Raw genomic sequence first — 19,697 nt, 5'->3', positions numbered from 1 at the left:
TCCTTTAGAAAATTTTCATGAAGAAGGTGAAAGGATCTACCGGCTCAAATTAACTAAATCTAATCCTGACACTAGTTGGGTTCGTCTACATGGATCATTTTCTTCCATTCTCTCCTATCCAACACGAGTCACTTCTTCTCGCTGGAGCATCCAAAGGCCTACGTTGGAAATGCCCAAACTAGAGTCACTGCAATTAAGAAATTTTATATACTAGAAAGATACTAATATGCATGAAAGTGGTAGCAACATATTCTTTCTAATCAGTCAGTTGAATATCACTTCAATTTACAAATTCACAATGTCTTATAATATGAGCTTTTCTTTCCCACTGTAAGATCCAAAAAAATGATGACCTCTTTTCTCTTCTCTGAACTCCCTAAATCACAAGAAAAATGGATTAATCAATACCCATTTTGCACTTATGCCAACTTACCAAGATACGGAAAGAAAAAAGGAATGATGGAGTAACCGTGCTCCATACTAACCTGGAGCAAGATGAATTATAATGGTTAGATGCCAAAACGTATACGAGTAGTGCTTTCTAAGTTCAGACGTCTCGGTTAGTTCGGACTCTCTGGTCACTGCTGCTTCCATGGTTTCGACGTTCTTTTGCAGTTCCTTCAGTTTGAGCCTTTTTATTGATCTCTGAGTACATTTCTTCTATCATTGGTCTCCAGAGACGAACTCGTGCATTTATAAACCAATTTGACACCTGAACTCAAGTAACAATGAAGGACGAGTAAAAACCAATTCATGCAACCCACAAAGCTTTCGAAATGTTTGTGTCAATTTGATTAGATTCAGCCACATGATTTACATGTTTGGGATAGAAAGAGGTAGACACAAGCTTAGGGGTGAAACTAGGGTCGCTTTTTTTTTTTTTTTTTTTGAAAGATGACTTTATTACCGAAACTAGGGTCGATTTTTGGGAATTCGAGTGGATCTTATACCATAAAACCAGGTTGGGTTCGGATTGATTCCAATTCAATTTTCAGTAAAAACTCAACCCAAGTTCCACCCCTACACAAGCTAAAATCGCAAATATTGTTCTCCGGGATTTCTCGTTGAGGGAAAATATCAGGATACAATTTAAGAAAAAAATACAATAAAAAAATTGTAAAAATATCGTTATATTTTCGTAATATTTTTCACAGTAAATGATTAAAATATCACTACAGTTTATAAGATCTCGGGATTTTGTCATTTTATCAAAATCTTGGGATAAAATTGTGATATTTTGAAAATGTCGTCGATATTTGCGACATATGACACATGAGATTTAACACTACTACTGTGAGATACAAAAAAGATGAAATAAAGCACTTGCTAACGCCAAAACCTATCCTTTAAAGTGTACTAATAATTCTAAATACCTGACTCCTTGTTAACCCACTTCGAATTGCGAGTAGATGCTTCTCTGAATCTTTTGGATACCTGAAATCCACAAAATAATAATCAAATCACTAGAAATGTATGATTTATCAAGGTGAATGTATCAAAATCCTTTCTAGAAAGAAACTCACGGGTGGAGGAAATTCTGAAACATCCATGCTCGTAAAACTGAAACAGACTTTTCTGGCAAGCCTCTTTGTGGTTTCCATGATTGTGGATCATTTCTCCTTAGCAGTTGCAAATCCCATTGCTTTTGGATGAAAGAAGATTCAAAAGATTTCTCTTTTTCTCTCATGCATTCAGTACCTAGGCGTTCTCCAGTCAAAATAATTTGATTGGTGATTTGCTCCCTCAGTTTTTTATATACGCCAGAGATTGTCTGAAGGGCGAAGAGAGAATGCATATGAGGATCTGACTCAGTTGCAGCAAGGAATGAAGAAATGACCCTTTGGATCTCATCTAGGCATTGATTGTACCTACGATCAATCTGAGGCCAAGAAGCAAGAGGCAACGTAAGTGATCTAATGATACCTAATGTAACAAAATAGGAACAAAATCATGGATGAACTCTCCGGAATTTATTAAAAGAAGTTAAACATGAGGTGGTGGGTTAGTAAGACCACCAGCATCCAAAGAGAATGGTGGTTTAAAAATAACTACTGCTTTAAGAGGATGGAGGAGAAAATGAGAGAAAAAAGAGAAGCGACGATAGTAGAGGTGATTTTGAAGGAAGACAAGAGAAACAAGTATCATTAAACACTATTAAATGACTATAATTTGTTAGGAAATAAGAACTATGGAAATAGGTTCTGTGATTCTTTTAGAGAGAGAAAGAGGGTACCGGTGCGTATTTATAATAATTCATGCGTATTTATAACAATGCATGGTAGGTGAAGTTCAATAATCTTGCAATAAAAATTGACAAATTGGAGTGAACCTTCTTTCTAGAAATGAATAGACAGTCATGAGACTCATGACACTGTTTGAGAATAAGTGAAAAATCGAATCAACTAATGATTGCACGGAAGTATGTTGCACTGTCTAATGTGATTTGTGTAGCCCTATGCAAGAATTAACATCACATTAAGCAACCAGATAAAACATATAATTCAACGTAAGTTTGTTAACTTACCAACTTCTCCAAAAGCTTACGCTGTTGGAGAAAAGGCGTTATTTTTCTTTTATACTTTAACACTCCCCCGCACGTGTGGCCCACTTGGCAAACACGTGGCACATGTGGTCCCACTTTGGGCCGATTTTTGCTATCCAGGAGGTTTGAACTCGAGACCTTTGGCTTTGATACCATGTTAACTAACCAACTTCTCCAATAGCTTAAGCTTAAGCTTTGATACCAACAGCCTTTTCTCCAACAGCTTAAGCTTTGATATCATGTTAACTAACCAACTTCTCTAAAAGCTTAAGCTATTGGAGAAGTTGGTTAGTTAACAAAGTTTTAGCAAGAAAATTCCATGAAAACACTATTCCTACATATGTTAAAGATGCTTGTCACCAAAAGATCGTTCCGGCTGAACTAATACAGATTTACATCACCATATGGCAACATGTTGGCTTTTGAAATGAAAATAACATTCACATGAAAATCCTTTTAAGAAATGAGACTAGAGAACAGAAATAATTGAGGTGAACCATCACAAATCCAAATGTGTCAGAAAATTAGAGTGCATACAGTAAATTTTTCACCTGGATGGTTCGACTAAATGAGGTAGACTACATCTGGTTGTAATGAGCATGGTTTTAAATTTCGTGACCAAAACTGAATCTCACCGAAAGCCCAAATTTCAGCCGAAATTTTGGAAAAAAAAACAGATTTTTTAAAAATATTATTATTCCGAAATTTTCGGCAAAATATTATTATTTTGAAATTTCGGCCGAAATTTCAGAATTGATAAAATAATACTTTGTTTTATTACCGGATTTCAGCCGAAATTTTAGTTTCAGTCAAGGGTGAAACCGAAACTGAAACCAAAATTTAAATCCATGGTAATGAGTAAATAACATAATGACTAGACAAGTTGACAAATAGCTGTGCACAGTTCAGCTTGTTTAGATTACAATGGGGAATCTTAATAAATAGAAGTCACATACCGCTTGTAGCATTGCCAACAGTTCAGCTTTCTTAGTTTCAAGTTCCTGTGTTTGCATCTTGAACTTCATATGACCCTGATATTTGATTTCTCCGGCAGAGAAAGGACGTTCATCAAATTCAGAGCCCATTGGAGCCCCCTTGCTAGCGGAGAACCTTGAAGAAAATGACAATTTTGCCCCACTCAAAGTCCCATCCAGTGAATTGCCTAGCATGTTTAGATTCTCTAACGCATAGCAAAAAACTTCAGAAAGTATTTGTTGGGTTACATGCAGATATTTTGATCCTAACAGTACATGTGAGAACTGAGCCGATTTATAAGAATCACAACCCAGAAAAAGCTCCTTGCTGTTAGTAGGGTTTTGTTCCAAACCCAGACCCATTCCGAACCCAAAATCTTCAAATCTGTTATCTTTAAATGTAACATGAGTTACACCAGAGCAGCTTATTTCCGAGCATTGGTCCAGGATAGTTGGTATGCCGATAATCGGAGTCTGGAATGTGGCAAGACTCAGGGAAAGCTCATTACTAGGTATACAATAACTGTGCGGATGATTTGCAATCGTGCTAGATTTGTTTGAAACACATCCTGGTTGTGTACTTCTTATAACATGATATGACTGAGACACTCTACTCATAGGAGTCTTCCTCCAGAGCCATTGGTGACCCAGAATTCTATCATAGTCCCATATGGAGTTTGGTTGTCCATTCACACTGGCATCTTTAAGTGCACCATCATATGCACAGTTTACAGAGTTTGAGAGAGATGACCCTGAAGTATCACAGCAATCATTTGAAATTAATGTTCTCAAATCCTCTAATGGTGATGCCAAAGTGGCTGAGATAGGACCACCAATCAGATTGGCAAGTGATGTGGTAGACAGGTTAGATTCCATGAAATGCTCTTGAAAGTCACTGTTGCCAACAAGACAGTTGGATGAAATATTTCTAAAGGAATGCCTATTAAGTGGCGTATTTCTAGAAGTTGAAGCCTCGGCATTGACCAAGTCACCATGATTTGTCATATGAAGATTGTTCATGGAGTCGACCTGCAAGGTTGAAAACAAAGGGTAGCCATTCATTATATGCAATGGGGCTGCATCAATAACCATGGGATTTTGACCTTTCATTGGTAGTGAAGCATTGTATATATCATTCTCCATTATTATGCCGCAGAACTGCAATGTATCAGACAAGAACAACAGCTAAACCACTGGTAATAATGTGCTCGGAAAGACCAGTTCCACCATGAAGCGGATTTAAGAAATGTTTATCGTGAACTCTAGCCACATTTGTTTTCGACTATTATGCGGCAACTGTATCCTCAGAAAGATAAATTACTATTCCTAACTCTCTCTAGTGAGTCTCAGTAATAATACCATCCATACAGAATCGACATCACCTAGGCGAACCATAAAGCACTTTCAGTGAACCAAAATGGCAATTAAAGCTTTTTTCTTTCTCAATCTAACTAAGCATGTATTAAATTGCAAAGTTGCGAAGGGGGACCGAACCAAATATTAGATTAAAAATTTCAAACACCAGATGGTCAACTCTTTGAAGATCCTTCCCCGACCATCAAGAGAGTTTGGATGAGCTCTGAATTTTTAAAATTTCATCATTGTATTCATCACTGCTAAGAGACAGAATTGTAATTTTGGTACTACGCTTTCATGAACAACTTCAACAAATCGTCAGATGGACCCTTGCCACTTCCTTCAAACACGCTGCTCCTAGAAACATGAGAATTCTACAACTAGCAGGATGGAATTCTCTTCAACAATTTGTAATCGTCCACTTGCTTTACAAATCCTTCGTCAGCTAATGATGACCTGGAAAATCATATGCCATACTAAGAAAAACAAAATCTGAAATACATAGTTTTGAAAATATGCATACCCAGACCATTATCTCCAACAAGAAAAACAAAAATGTCCTAAGGAACACAATGACACTCATGATGGAAACAATAACAAGACAGGTTACTAGGGAAATGAGAAAAGACTTGAACAGTTGAACTTCAAGTCAGCCACTATCTCCTGCAAGGAAAGAAAAGGTTCGATCGACTAATCAAACAGTCATAACAGACATAATAACCAAATAATATTATTTTAATTGGTAAAAGAGTCTGGAAGAGAGCATGTAGGTTTAAACAGACGTACCTTTTAGCACAGTGACAAAAGATTTTAAAATCTCCCAAAAATTTCATAATATTTTTAAACTACTGTGGATGGTTGTCTTGATAATGCAATGGTTTCTAAGTGTATATTTGTATTTAGTCTAGCATTTTCTGAAGTTCCATCTTATTTCCATCGTTAACATGGACTTGCATAAAGTTCCACGACTTTTATGAACTTCCATGAAGTACTTCCACTTCTGTAGGGGAGCGAAGTCTGTTGGTGAGGTTAAAATTTAACATTTTCCAAAGCCCTAAAATACAAGCAGTTACCAAAAATAAATGAAGAGGCAGGAGTATCCTCAAGTTTATACAGCTATGATACTCAGATGTAGATACAGATACAAACATTGACATGGACACGATAAACAGGGAAACGAACAACATTTTCCAAAGTCTGGGATACAAATACGGATACGCTACGAGTGTCCCAAACCATGAAAAATGATACGAGACGTCTACTATAATATAGCAATGAGTCAATTGGGTGACATGGACAGGCCAATGATGATGTGGACAGCCTCCCCATCAAGCTATATCCTACATGGAAGCCAAGTCAGCTTCTCATAGCAGGCAAACAAGAAAGCAAATACGAAACGAAATCAGTTTCCTCCCTAAAATCTCTCAACTCTCTCCCTAAAATCTCTCTATAATATGTGACAACAACTCACCCAATTCATTTCATATAAATACAAACAGTCCTATTGAGTGAAGTTTGTAATGTTTCCAAACACTAACACATAACTCTAACTTCCTTTTATATCAATAATAAAGACCCCATTAAATCCTAAATGTATCCATTAATTCCTGAACATTTCCAATAGTAACCGTATGGTACTCCAGGTTTTTTGTTTCCAAATTGATGGGTCCCACATGGGGAGACGTATGTTCAATCGAGACCGTCGATCTCGCAAAACAACATGACTTAACCTGCACAATCTAAGTCCCATATCGAATGGACATCCATCAATAACATAAAAGGCATTGAGAATCAATAGTGTAGCTTTTCTTGGTGGAGCTCGAAATGTGGATTGAATGATGAAGGGCTTATTTTAATCCAATCAAGGTGTCTTCAGTGGCAATACATTCGGTTACTATTCGAATTAACAGATCTAATCATGGACATATTGCACAAAAGGGGCCCAATAAGCGGTCATTTCCTTATGTGGAAATCCGCGTTCAATACTAAAAATAGGAAACAAACACACTTATTTTTTGTGTTATGTGGTCCCAATTAGATGAGATGTAAAAGTGATATGAGATTATGATAGGTCCATCACTCCCTAGGTCTCATTATGTCTGAGAAAGGTCCACCCTTGAGGCAAACAAATAATCACATGTTCCAAGAGCATTCTCTTTCAATTTCTAAGAACAAATCTGGGTTTTCTTCTATGGAACTAGGTTTTAGTTTTATTTTATTGCCTTCAATTTTTTTCAGTTTGCTTCAGATTCAAAATAGTTTCCAAATCGTGGATTGCACGGATGGTCTACCTAGTTTATAAATAAAATAACACAAAACTTAAGAAGATCTAACTTATGAGATGGAAGTAATAGCAAATTTCAAATAGTATATATAAAACTCATGTCTATATTGCATGGATTCTTTGTCCCCCCTATGCCGAATCCGTGTCGACACGTCTCCACTTGCGAATCGGACATGAATTCACGTGGGGCATATCCGGATTCTTGTCATAGGCGTGTCCTGCACGAATCCTTTTTTTTTTGGGCGAATCCAATTCATCGTTGTCTCTTATAAAATGTGAATCCTGTATATTTTTCCTTTAAACGTGTTTTCTTCTCAATTTTTTTATATAAAAGCACAACCTGTACTCTAGCACCTCGACCCTTGAACATTGACCCCCTTCCTCCTTCAACTCTCTTAATACAAAACTTGCCTCAACCCTCTACCCTCAAAATTTTCATATATATATATATATATATATATATATATATATATATGAGGAAAAGGATTGTACGCTCGAGTTTACCTAACCTTAGGTACGCTCGAGTGCCAAATCACATGGGTCCCACATTTTTTTTTGTCATCTAAACCATTCATTTGCAAGGCCCCATCATAGATAGGGTGTGTACCAAAAATCAGCACCATCGAATCATCCTAACCCCTCCAAAACTGGAGGGCAAAATGGGCAGATTTGTGGACAAACAGTGTCTGTCCATTTTGACCTCCACAAATGGATGGGTTAGGATGATCCTATGGAGCTGATTTTTGGTATGCACCCTATCTATGATGGGGCCTTGCAAATGAATGGTTTAGATGACCAAAAAAAATGTGGGACCCATGTGATTTGGCACTCGAGCGTAGAGAGAGAGAGAGAGAGAGAGAGAAAACGGTTCCTACGCATGTGTAGAGAGTTCTCTACACACTAGCTTAAAATACAGTGGGGGCCCACATTGTTTGGGTGATCCAAGCCATCCATTTTAAAGGCCCTCACATAGATAGGGTGTCTACAAAAAATCAGATCCATAGGATCATCCCAACCCTACGATTTGTGGAGGTAGAATGGATGTCTTTAAACCTTCACAAATTAGTTCATTTTTTGCCTCCAAAGTTCGAATGGTTAGGATGATCCTATGGATCTGATTTTTTGTGGACACCCTATCTATGAGAGGGCCTTAAAAATGAATGGTTTGGATCACCCAAATAATGTGGCCCCCACTGTATTTTAAGCTAGTGTGTAGATAACTTATCTACACATGTGTGTAGGAACCGTTATATATATATATATATATCATTGCGGTTTCATTACAATTCCGGAACGAAATTCCAAAAATTTCGTTCCGGTGGAAATTTCGTTCCATTCCGGACAAAATTTTCTGAAATCCGGAATTTCGTCCGGAATGGACGAAATTCTCCATTCCGGCCGGAATCGTGCATAACGGCTAGTTTGACTGGATTTTGCAGATTTTACAATAATGCCCCTGGAACCTGGTGCGCACCACGCGTACCCGACACGTCCTGCTTCTTCCTGCTGCTTCTCTTTCCTCTCCTGTACTTCTCTCTACTTTCCTGTACTCGGTATTTACATGTAAACCATTTAAGTAAATGTCTTTACTATTTTATTGTCCATTTACTTAAAATAGTAAATGTCTTTACTATTTTATTGTCCATTTACTTAAGATTTACATGTAAATAACGGAATACCCCCCTTTTGGATTTATTAAAAATAGTTTCAACACCAAAATCTAATAGGAAAAAAAGTCAACTCTCCAGTTCTAGTACAAAATTCAAAGAAAAATGGTCGGGTCAAAATTTTAACTTTCTTAACTTCCAAACGGTGGGGTATTTTTCAAATTTTAAAAATTCATAAAATCTATTTTGTCCAAACATTATTAAATCCCAAAAGTCCGGTAAAAAAAATCTCATAATTTGGTCTCTAAAAATTATTCATCTTGTCAGGCACTGTTCAACACACTGGTCAACACCTTGGTGACAGACTTTTTTTTCTAATGAATGATGTATTGATGCCTCATGTTATGAAATATGGAACTTAATCACTTATGAAATGAAGAGTAATATTAGAATTTTCCACTTTGGTGATGTTATTGTTATTTGATTGCTCTACAATTTTTTTTATTTTTTTTTATAAATATATAATAAAATATTAAAATATATTATTATATTCGGCGTACCCGAACGTACCCGCACCCGATTTTTTTGGCAAATCACGTACCCACGTACCCGTGTCGTGTCGTACCCACACCCGTACCCATGCTTCATAGCCTGGAACGGCTCTTTTTTGTTTTTTATGTTTTTCTATATATCAGACTATCAGTTGGACTTGTGCAAGACTTTATGTGTTTAAGTAATGAATATGCCTTTTGGGACACATATTTTGGACTATTTATTAGTTTTTCATCTTTTTCTATTGATTTTTTATTTTTTTGGATTTTTCTCATATTTTTTAATATATTTTTTGTGTGAACGAAAAGTTTCGACCGAAATGATCGAAATCCCACCGAAATTTCGTTTTGGTGGCCAAAACGAAATGGCGGCCGAAACGGAATTTACAACTATATATATATATATATATATATATATATATATATATGGGAAAACGGTTTGTGAGCTTGAGCTCATATAGCTTATATGACCTAGAATGCCACAAAAACATGGGTCCCACATTTTTTTGTGGTGATCCAAACCACAAAAAAAAAATTTAAAAATTAAAAAAATTAAAAAAAAAAAAAAATATATATATATATATATAAATTAATTTTGAAAATTATCTTATTTAAAATTAGCGAATCTGAATCCTACTTTTGGGAGTTTTCCGAATCCGACACTTCAAATCTGAGTCGGATCCCGACACACGAATCCGAATCCATGCAACACTGACTCACGTGCTCAAAATATAATTACAAATAGGTGACGCTAACAAGTAAAAAAGTATTATAGTTTATTTGAAGAGAGCGGTGTATGTTCCAAATATTATAGTTATTTTGACCAATATAAGTATCTATGAAGTATCCAAGTACGAGTACAGGTATCATATCATGTCAGAGATGGTAAGGTGGGCCTACACAAGTATTCAAGTACTAAATCTAATAAACTATACCCAATATGATGACTAGTAGAGTGGAAGATTCATTCGCCACCTCGGATTTGTAAATTTTGTTGGACAGCTTGCTTAGATAAGATTCTCGGCATGGATCTTCGCAATAGAAATTGGGCCATCAACAGCCAGTGCATTATGTTTGGAGTCGCGACAGAGACGCCGCGCCACTTCATTGATGTTTTGTTGGTGACGTTTGGAGTTTCATTTTCTCCCAATTAGGGATTACTTGGGTGTTACCAGAGCATATCAATGGCATGTTTGAAGCTTGGTGCTTTGCTCCTTTACCCCCGAGAGCTAAGATCCTTTGTAGACTATGCTTGGACGTTATCAAGTGGTCATTCTGGAAGGGGAGGAATCAGAGAATCTTCAAAGGGGGGTCAAGGTGGGTTCATAGGATTTAAAAGGAAATATTCTCCAACATTGTGAAGTGTATTGAAACAGATATTTCAACTAATCTTTCGATGATGTTTATTAGCAATTATCAGTGATTATATAAGCACTTACAGATAAACATCACAGAGGATAAGGATAAAGAGATCCAAATCTTAACCATCTATCTAACTACTCTCTCATCTCTCTCATCCAGATCTAAATCTGATATTCTCTAACATGCCCCATCAAACGTATATGGATTTAAAAATCTGCATGCATTTGATTACAATAAAAATATCCCCAAATTAATTACAATAGAATAATCCCAAATAATTAGCACACTGTTGAATCTTGATGATCTGTCTGTTGAAGATGTCGCTTGCATATTGCCGATGTTGCTGAAGATAATGATTTGTGTCTGGTGCCAGATGACTGATGTTGATTGCCGAAGATGATGTCGCTTGAAAGATGAGCCCGAATTGGCTTGATGGAACTCTAGCCTCGATTGGCGAGTTTTCACGGACTGATTGCAGATATCGATCTTCAAAGATTGATCAGTATTTAGATACTGTTCTTCAAGGATTGGACTGGTTTTACATACTGATCTTCAGATAATTTGACCCTCTCAGGCACGAACCTCAAGGAATCGAGGCCCCTCAACTGAGTAGAGCAACTATTTCAGGCACACACCTCGAAAGAGGTACCTCAACTGAAATAGTCTAAAGATTGGAACTTATGATTTGGAAAAGAAAGAAAATGAAGAGAAATGAAAAGATATGTGACAAATAGCAACTCTAATGGTGATGGCAAACATCGGCGATCTTGAAAAAAATGCTACAACTCTAGGGATTTTGAACGCGAAAAAAAATCCTTTTTTTTTTTATTTTTTGGTTTCGGGAGTGTGGATATCAAATTTTTGGAAGGGTAACTTCGGGAGATGTGAGGGACATTGTGGCACACATCTTCTCTGTCATTGAAAAAAAAAGGGAAAATTAAAATGCAAGGGGGTGCCATTATCATTTTTGGAATGAGTATTTTGCATATGACACGAGAGTGCTGTTAAATCTTAACCATCTATCTAACTACTCTCTCATCTCTCTCATCCAGATCTAAATCTGATATTCTCTAACAAAGTGGGCTAGGGGCAAAAAAGTTGAGTGATTCGTGAGGGTGTTTATAGTAGTGATTGCCGTTCGTTTCACTTGGAATGTGATTCGTGAGAGTGCTTACATTCGTAACCACTCTTTACCTCAGTGGTGCCCCCAATGATGCAGAGATACTAATACGGACATAGACACAGATATAGGAACATAGACACAGACATAGGAAGATTCATTTTCCATAGGACACATGCGAGAGTCCCACGCCATGATAAGACACAATAAAAAAAAAATTAATTGACATATTTCATTAATATTAAGCTAGCATTCGGGACCCGGGGTCCCATCCTGTGATACAATATGTTAAAAAGAAAGTGCTAGCACGGGCATACCCGAGACCAACTAGTAAGCATAGAGAACCAATACAAAAGCAATTACCCAATACCTCCTACTTTCATCTTATCATCAGCCAATATTCATTATAAGATTAAAAGTGTCTTGTATACACCTTCGCCTGTGTCCTTCTAAGAGTACGATTGAAGCTCCAAGATGAAATATAACAGGAAAAAGCATCCTGAAAGAAAATCAAGGCGAAAGACAGAGTCTCTCAAGCCAAGACTAATGGATTGTAAACTTCTGGTTAGTCAAGAACTTCCATTTGCTATTTGCAATTTTCAACTGTCTTGGATAATCATCAAGATCACCATCATCAAGCATACTTAAAATCATCTACAACAACTCCAAAAATGACCACAAAAACCCTTCAGACTAAACTTCAAAGGAGCCACTAATAACTCCAAGAACCAAAAAGGGAACACCCATTTCATAAAAATTGGAAGAAATAAAGCTTCACTTTCCTGTATTCTTTCCTTCCCCCCTTTTCCTTCTTATCCTTTTTCTTTTTCCTCTTTTCCCTCTTCTTTTTTGGGCTGGAAGGCTTTTATTCAGGGTTGATACCCTCGGCCCCCTTAACCTCCTTCTCCTTTCCAAACTCTTTTCTCTCCCTCGAACTTCTAATAGCCATAGAGCGGAATAACTTTTTAGTGGCTTCCAAATCTTCCTCATAACCTATTCCAAAAACATCACCTACTGCTAAAAGCTCATCCATTTCCTCACAAGGAATATCTTCATCCTCTTCTGAAACCATAGGTTCCATTAAGGTTGAGTTCGCCTCCTGCACCTCTTCAACAATGCGTATCCGGTTCCGGACTTCTAGACTTACTTCTCGATCAAGAGTGCCCCTTGACTCCTGAGAGACACCTTCTGAGGGACTCAACATTTGTTCTAACAGTTCTATCTCCACCGCTTTTATTTCCTCCCATCGCTGACGACGTGCCTGGCACTCTTCTGCTAGAGCTTCCTGGAAGAAATCCATCATATAAATCTGAACAAAAACTTCCTTTGGATCTGATTTTCCTGACATTAGAAGAAATCTTTCTCTGTTTTCCAAAGCTTCACGCTTAAACTGCTTCCATTGCTGTTTCAAAATTTTCATCGAAACTTCCTTGGGTGTCGGACACTCTTCCGACGCTAGTTGTTCGCTGTATTCTAAGTCTCTGAGAAACTGTAAATCACTCACCTCGAACGAGGCCGCCTCCCACTTTCTTAGGGAAGAAGAGGCCATTGAATGAAGAGGTGGTCTAAAAGGTTTATCAAAATACTTCAAAAGAGTACTACACTTTGAAGCTAGGGAGTGGTTTTTGGGATCCTCTCTCTTACGGAAGCCTAGAAGGTTCCTTTTAAAGAGAGACAAACCGCCATTTGTGGCTGACAAATACTTTTTCTTGATCAACGACCCCACCCCTTATGATGTAAATCTGTTTTTTAGAGCGAAGAGTCTGTAGTTAAGGCACCAGTCGCTTTCAAACGACTATTAGTATTCTTCAAAACAAATTTCGAAACTGAGGAGTTCTTTTTCTTTGTAAAGAAACGGTTTTTGAACTTGACCGCCTTTTCAACTGTCACATGTTGAAAGCTACCTTCAGATATATCTTTTCTGAACCTTTCCCCATAAGAATGCTTGATTTAGCTTTTAAAGACTTCGATCAGATCTTTCTTTTGATCTGACCAAAATCTCTTTCAATGATGGGGCAGAACTTTGCAAAGCTTCAGACTGGATGGTCATTCCCAAGGTTGTAGAAAATTCAAAATCAGGGGCAGGTGGAACCAACGGCTGCTTTCCACTGGGAATGACCAAATTGCCCCCAGAGGCTATCGGAGAGGACCCATTCACCGGCGATTCCACTACTGAGGGTGAGTCAAAAGGGGCCCCTGCTTCTGAAACCACCGAAAGGGCGTCAACGGAGGCCCCTGCCTCCTTAAAGGGATTTAACGGTTCCTCCACCAACCTAATTCCAATGGGATAAATCATAGAATCTACCATGATATTTATGAAGGATAGTAAGCAGTTCGATAAAGGAGTTAAAACTTTAACAGAAGCAAATTCCATGCAATGGTCATGGCTACCCGACAATTGGGAATCCAAAATCTAACCCAAATGTTAGCCCAGGGTTTCCACAGTCGAAAGAGACCAGGCATGAAGTGGGATGTTAGAGAATCTCAGTCTCACCGTCCTTGCACCAGTATTTAAAATTGGGGACCAAGGCTGGAGGGAAAAGAGGTAGCCTCCCAAAGCATCACCCCCTTTTCGAAGAATGGAGGTTGCTTCACTTTGGGATTCAAAAGTAAAGAGCACAGATAGTGGACTCAGACAAAAAGGCTTGCTAAGTTGTGGCAAGTCCCATTGTCTTTTAGCCCAAAACTAAAGTTGCTCCACAAGAGCATTGTTCCTCAAGGTGCCTATCAAGCAGTTTTTAAGAAACTTCTCTCTGTCATTGACCACTTTGATGGGTATAGATATTATTGGATTACCTTCCCTAGAGGGCTCAGGGAAGATGTTGTGAGGCATCTTTGGAACCCATATCTTACCAAAGTCTACCTTTCTTCCAATATCTACCTTTGCGCTAAGCTTCGGCTCCAAGCATTTCCTACAGATATTCCGCTGCCCAAAGTTATAGTATTTGCATTTCAAACATTTCCAGTCACTGATACTCTACTTTAAATCAGTCCGCAATCCATTTACATTGTCATTTTTGAACTCCAACCTCCTATTCATCGATCCCAGATCCTCTTGGCTCCCAAGGGATCAGTTTCAGCCCAGCTGAGCACGCTGTCCGTAATTGGCGTGCCGACAATTGAAAAAATCCCGGACAGACATGCCGGCCTACAGACTCCGGCTGGCAGGTCTTCCCATCACTACCACGAGGCCCGACCCCAAGAGAACGGAAAGTGAGAGTCTAACTAAAGATTTTTTTCATACTCTACAGTATATGTTTGTATCAGTAGTTTAGTACTACTTCCAAGATATGTCTTACCCTTGATCTGTGTCTGGAGGGTTTTGGGGACGCGTTTGATAAGACACAATACATAGATAAGTAAAATATCATAAAGAAGTAGAGTTAAATTAGACATTGGAATTAAGAATAAATTTAAAATAGCATCTGTAAGACTCACATACTCAGAGTTACAACTGTAAATAAAAGACAGTAACATGAAAGAAACATGATAGTTAATTCAAATAGAGAATCATATGTTTGAAAGAAGACATTTATTTGACTAACAAAAGTATCCATAAAGTATCTGTCAAGTATCCGGGTATTTAATCGTTTCACATGTGGTACATTGGGCCTATAAAAGTATTTGAGTATCATAGGATGCCCACATCCTACCCGATTTCTTAAGCCAAACTTCATTAGTTTAAGTTTAGGGGTAATAGTTCAAGTTGAGGGAATCCGGGCCCAACTGGTATTGGTGGAGTTCTATATGACATGACAGAGTGGTGAAGTGGTCTTTCTCGGTGCCGCTTGGAGTGAAGGGTCCAAATGAGGCAGAAATTTTAGGGCTCAAGACTGGCATCCTCAATGTTGAATGGGATGCTTTGGACTCCATGATTGTTGAGAGTGATTCTATGAGCATCATCTGGTGGATCAAAGACTGGATGGGGTTCCCATGGAGATTCATGGACGCTAAGGAGGAGATTATGGGCCATATTGAAGGGCAGGAGGTGATCCTTTAACATATTTACCACTCAGCTAATGGGGATGCAGATTTACTTGCCCTCAGTGGAGTGGCCAAAGAGTCTCTTGCTATTCGAGATCATATCTCCTTTGAGGATTAGTCTTATATGCTTCTCTTTTCTGTTTTGCTTCTTTAGTTTTTCTTTGTTTGTTAGGCCTTGATCACCTCGATCGAGACTTGTTTCTCTCTTCGCTTCCTTAATAAAGATTCTGATTTTCCATTAAAAGAAAATGACTGGTTCCCTCAACATGTACCAAATTAGCAACTTGGTTGTAGTGAATGAGTTATGAAAGAGTATTGATCTGGAATGGTACAGAATTTTCAACCTTCCAAAAGAACTGGACCAGATGTCTCTCCAATGATGCAGTTGAATCACATGCAACAAAAATGCCTCTAAGCATGCAGCAAAGTTTCAGAGAAACGACATGACAGCTATGACCTATTCCACCGAAACCAAAATATTTTGATTTCGGTGGTGGCCGAATCCAACACCAAAACCAAAATTTAAAACCTTGCCCATGCATTTGGGCATATGCTGAACACCAAAATGCACTAAGATGCAGTCATAAATCATAATAGCGAAAAATGCATAGGAAAAGTGCGTATTCAGACAAATCGGGTAAGCAGATAATCCTCATGGATATTGGAACTACAAACATTCATACCCAGAGGGGTAAGATGTGGGAAAGTATCTAAAACACTTGTAGCAGCAAACAGCCCTTCTCCTTTTATCGGCGGGGTGAGAGATAGGTGTAACTGGTAGATTTTCAATAACAATATATGATCCTAAACCAAAAGGGCAAAACTCTAAACTGCACTTTGGTTCAAGTGAAGCAAAGACAAAAAACTACAAAGAATCAACAGCCATAGAAACTATGAAAAGACTAAGTCAAATTGTCTTAGCAGAGTGTCGCATTGCTTTCGGTCCCAACCCGGTTTATGAGTTCAATTTCCTAGCTTACCTTGTCGAACAAAGTAACTAATCTGAACTAACTAGATCTAAGCATGGAAGCAAAGTTCTTCATTTTATTATGCAACAATGTTAGTGTTTTATACAGGCGGATAAAAAGTAAGAAGAACACAAAAATGGAAATGAATATGTGGCATCAGTTACAGGCACAAAAATCACTTTGTAGTTCGTACAAGCAACAAATAAAGTCGGATATTAATCTCTAAACTTCAATAGCACAGCAAATCAATGAAATTACAAAATTCTTCCATTAGACAGCTTCTCTTCAACAAATTCAAATATAATTTTTATGCAGATATGAAAATAAAAACAAGAAGAGTAAAAATACAGGTACTAACCTCCCTTCCATCACCAAAAGACCAATCATCCCCCCCTGAACAAACAGCCCAAGAGGCAATTTCCTTCTCAGAACCTGAATCAAAATCAGAACAAAGGAGATGAAACTTGATCACAATAAATGGGCTTCTCCCCTTTTCAAACTTCTTCCTCAACAACAACAATAGAGTGGTTCTTTACAACCTTGACTCAGTATAGAAATGGAGTTCCACAGAGCCCAACAAACAAGAAAAGTGCAGGGCAAAGTTCAAGAAAGAATCATTAGTTTCTCCCATCCTACTGAGGGCAAAAACTAAAAATCCATAAAAAGAATGGGCGGGTCTCTCACTCTCTCTCAAAGTTCAACAAGAATCACTAGTTTCTTCCATCCTACTGTGGGCAAAAACAAAAAATCCAGAAAAAGAAAAGTTGGGTCTTCCCTCTCTCTCTCTGATTGAATAGAAAATTAGGTTTCTTTCTTGCAACAACAATAGAGTGGTTCTTTACCACCTTGACTTAGTATAGAAATGGGGTTTCCCAGAACCCAACAGACAAGACAAGTGAAGGGACCAAAATTGGGTTTCTTTCTTGAAACAAAAAAAAAAAAGAAAAGAAGAAGAAGAGGTGTGCATTCTTTCTCAAAACAATAAAAAAAATTTAAAAAAAAAAAAAAACAAAACAAAATTGGGTCTCTCTCTCTCTCTCTCTCTGATTGAATAGAAAATTGGGTTTCTTTCTTTAAACAAAGGAAAAAAAAAAGGGGGGAGGGGGGGGGGATTCAGAACCCAACAAACAAGAAAAGTGCAGGGATCAAATTGGGATTCCTTCTTCCTTTTCTTTTTTTATGAGTGAGCTGGGGTTAGGCAGGACCCCTACCAGATTCATTAGAAAAAAAAAAGAGATTACAGCTAGGGGGGCTCAAAAGCCAATTGGGATTCCTTCTTTGTATGAAAAATAAAAAGAGGTGGGCTTTCTCTCTTAAAACAAAATAAATAAATAAATGGGTTTCTCTCTCTCAGATTGAATAGAAAATTGGGTTCCTTTCCTTTCTCATAACATACAAATAAAAAAGAACAGGGATCGAAACTAATCATACATTTCCTCTTTCTCCAAAAAAGCAAGGCCAGTATAAGAGGTGGGTTTCTCTCCTAGAACCCAGAAGACCAAACAATGTGGTTCAAAATCCATTATGAATCATTGGATTCTCCCTTCTCCCCAAACCCACATAATCAAAAGCCACAAATAGACTGATATTAATTTCCTTTTGTAGAAGCCAAAAGACCTCAGCAGGAAAACCCAATAAAAGAAATAGCCAAAAAACTTTAACAGAGGTAGAACGGATATATGGCCCATTAATTAAAGCATGCAAGTGTGAGTGAAGAGGATAGAAAGAAGAAGAGCCACACATGAGAAAAAAACAAGAGAGAGAGAGAGATAGAAAGAAGAAGTGCCCCTCTCTGGGCAGGGCACTCATTTCACTTGCAGGCTTTTGGGGGCCCATTTCTCCCTCTTCTCCTCTGATTTTCATCGTCTCCATCTGTGGCTCTGTAATCATCACAATCAAAATATCTGAAATCTCTGTTCAAATTCCTGTCCTGGCAGCTATTTTCAGACAAGGTACTTTTAGCCCTTTTTAGAAAAGTAAATGTTAATGTGGCGAAGAAAAATAAGGTCGATATAAATTAGACCCCTATGTTTCTCCTCTCTCTCTCTCTCTCTCTAGCCTTGTCAGCACCTAGCTTCTTCAAAAGATTGCTTAAGTTTCTAATTATTGAAGGGAATAAGGAGAGGAGAAGAAAAAAGAAATCCCAATGCAGATTTTCTTGCAAGTTCTGTTTTTTTTTTTCCCCTTTCCGCAAAAGAAGTCTTCTGCTTTGCTTTATTTGTAAAAACAGTCCTCTAGTTTGACAATTTACCAATAAGTGATTTGCTAGGGACCATGACAGAAGTCATTTTGCACACTGGCTGTTGCATGAGAGAGAAGCCACATAGGCTTAGATTTTGTCATATTCATTTCATTCGTCTGAGGTGGCAGCTCTCTTATGCAACCAGCCGGTCCGCAAAATGCCTTCTGGGACGGTCCCTAGCAAATTGAATCTCCACATCCTAGATTTTCCTAGAACAACATGTCCTTGGATGTGACAAGAAGAAACTTACCTTGTTAAAAGACTTAAATACGTGTGATGCCCATTCATAAGTTTTGATAGGGTGGGTTCCACCATCTCAACTAAAACTTAGGGTTGCAAGTTGGGTCGGATTTTACCTGACCCCATCAACCCGACCCGAAAAATCCATAGGCTGGGTTTAAGAATCTCGAGTTATTTAAAAAAATAAACCGACCTCAAGTTTAAAATCTGGTTTTTGTAATCCTGATAAGTGGATTGATGCCTGATAAAAATATAGGGTAGTTAAATTTTGATAGAGTGATGCCTGATATAAAAGTATAGGATAGTTAAATTTTGACACTGTATGCTGTTGATATTAACCCAAACAACAAAGTTGTAAATGTGCCAAAAAAATACACATCAATCATCCAATCAGTTACTTAGATAGACATTAGCAGTAGATGAACTATACCAACCGAAGTACCACCCTGCCGTGGGGCCTAGCCGGG

The 19,697-nt window shown here is 37.9% G+C and overlaps 1 protein-coding gene across 4 annotated transcripts; it reads right to left on the bottom strand.

Moving 5' to 3' along the window:
* Nucleotides 1-237: 237 nt before the first annotated feature.
* LOC143846174 (homeobox protein ATH1-like) lies at nt 238-18,926 on the bottom strand. 4 transcript variants are annotated; one of them, XM_077354591.1, is made up of 7 exons: nt 18,180-18,926; nt 17,107-17,180; nt 3,499-5,328; nt 1,524-1,879; nt 1,374-1,434; nt 486-712; nt 238-376 (listed from the first exon to the last, which is right to left on the bottom strand). In XM_077354591.1, exons 3-6 carry the CDS (start codon nt 4,657-4,659, stop codon nt 548-550), a joined length of 1,743 nt encoding a protein of 580 aa, XP_077210706.1. In that variant the 5' UTR covers nt 4,660-5,328; nt 17,107-17,180; nt 18,180-18,926; the 3' UTR covers nt 238-376; nt 486-547. The 4 variants fall into 4 exon arrangements, with proteins under 4 accessions (XP_077210706.1, XP_077210708.1, XP_077210707.1 ...); XM_077354593.1 differs by having other exon boundaries at nt 3,499-4,545; XM_077354592.1 differs by having other exon boundaries at nt 18,490-18,926.
* Between the last annotated feature and the right edge of the window lie 771 nt (nt 18,927-19,697).

This window comes from Tasmannia lanceolata, unplaced genomic scaffold, assembly GCF_043159265.1.
Source record: "Tasmannia lanceolata isolate RefF3 unplaced genomic scaffold, GAP_Taslan_0.1 ptg000015l, whole genome shotgun sequence".
Taxonomy (NCBI): Eukaryota; Viridiplantae; Streptophyta; class Magnoliopsida; order Canellales; family Winteraceae; genus Tasmannia; species Tasmannia lanceolata.
Note: the sequence above shows the minus strand (reverse complement) of the source record. Positions and strands in the feature narration are given on the sequence as shown.

What these genes read in the sequence shown, in the direction of transcription:
- LOC143846174 (XM_077354591.1), bottom strand. Translation starts at nt 4,659, where the DNA reads ATGGAGAATGATATATACAATGCTTCACTACCAATGAAAGGTCAAAAT. An exon ending in TTTCAGAATTTCCTCCACCC is followed by an intron (nt 1,435 to 1,523) that starts GTGAGTTTCTTT and finishes TGTGGATTTCAG; the next exon opens with GTATCCAAAAGATTCAGAGA. An exon ending in GTGGGTTAACAAGGAGTCAG is followed by an intron (nt 713 to 1,373) that starts GTATTTAGAATT and finishes ACTTGAGTTCAG; the next exon opens with GTGTCAAATTGGTTTATAAA.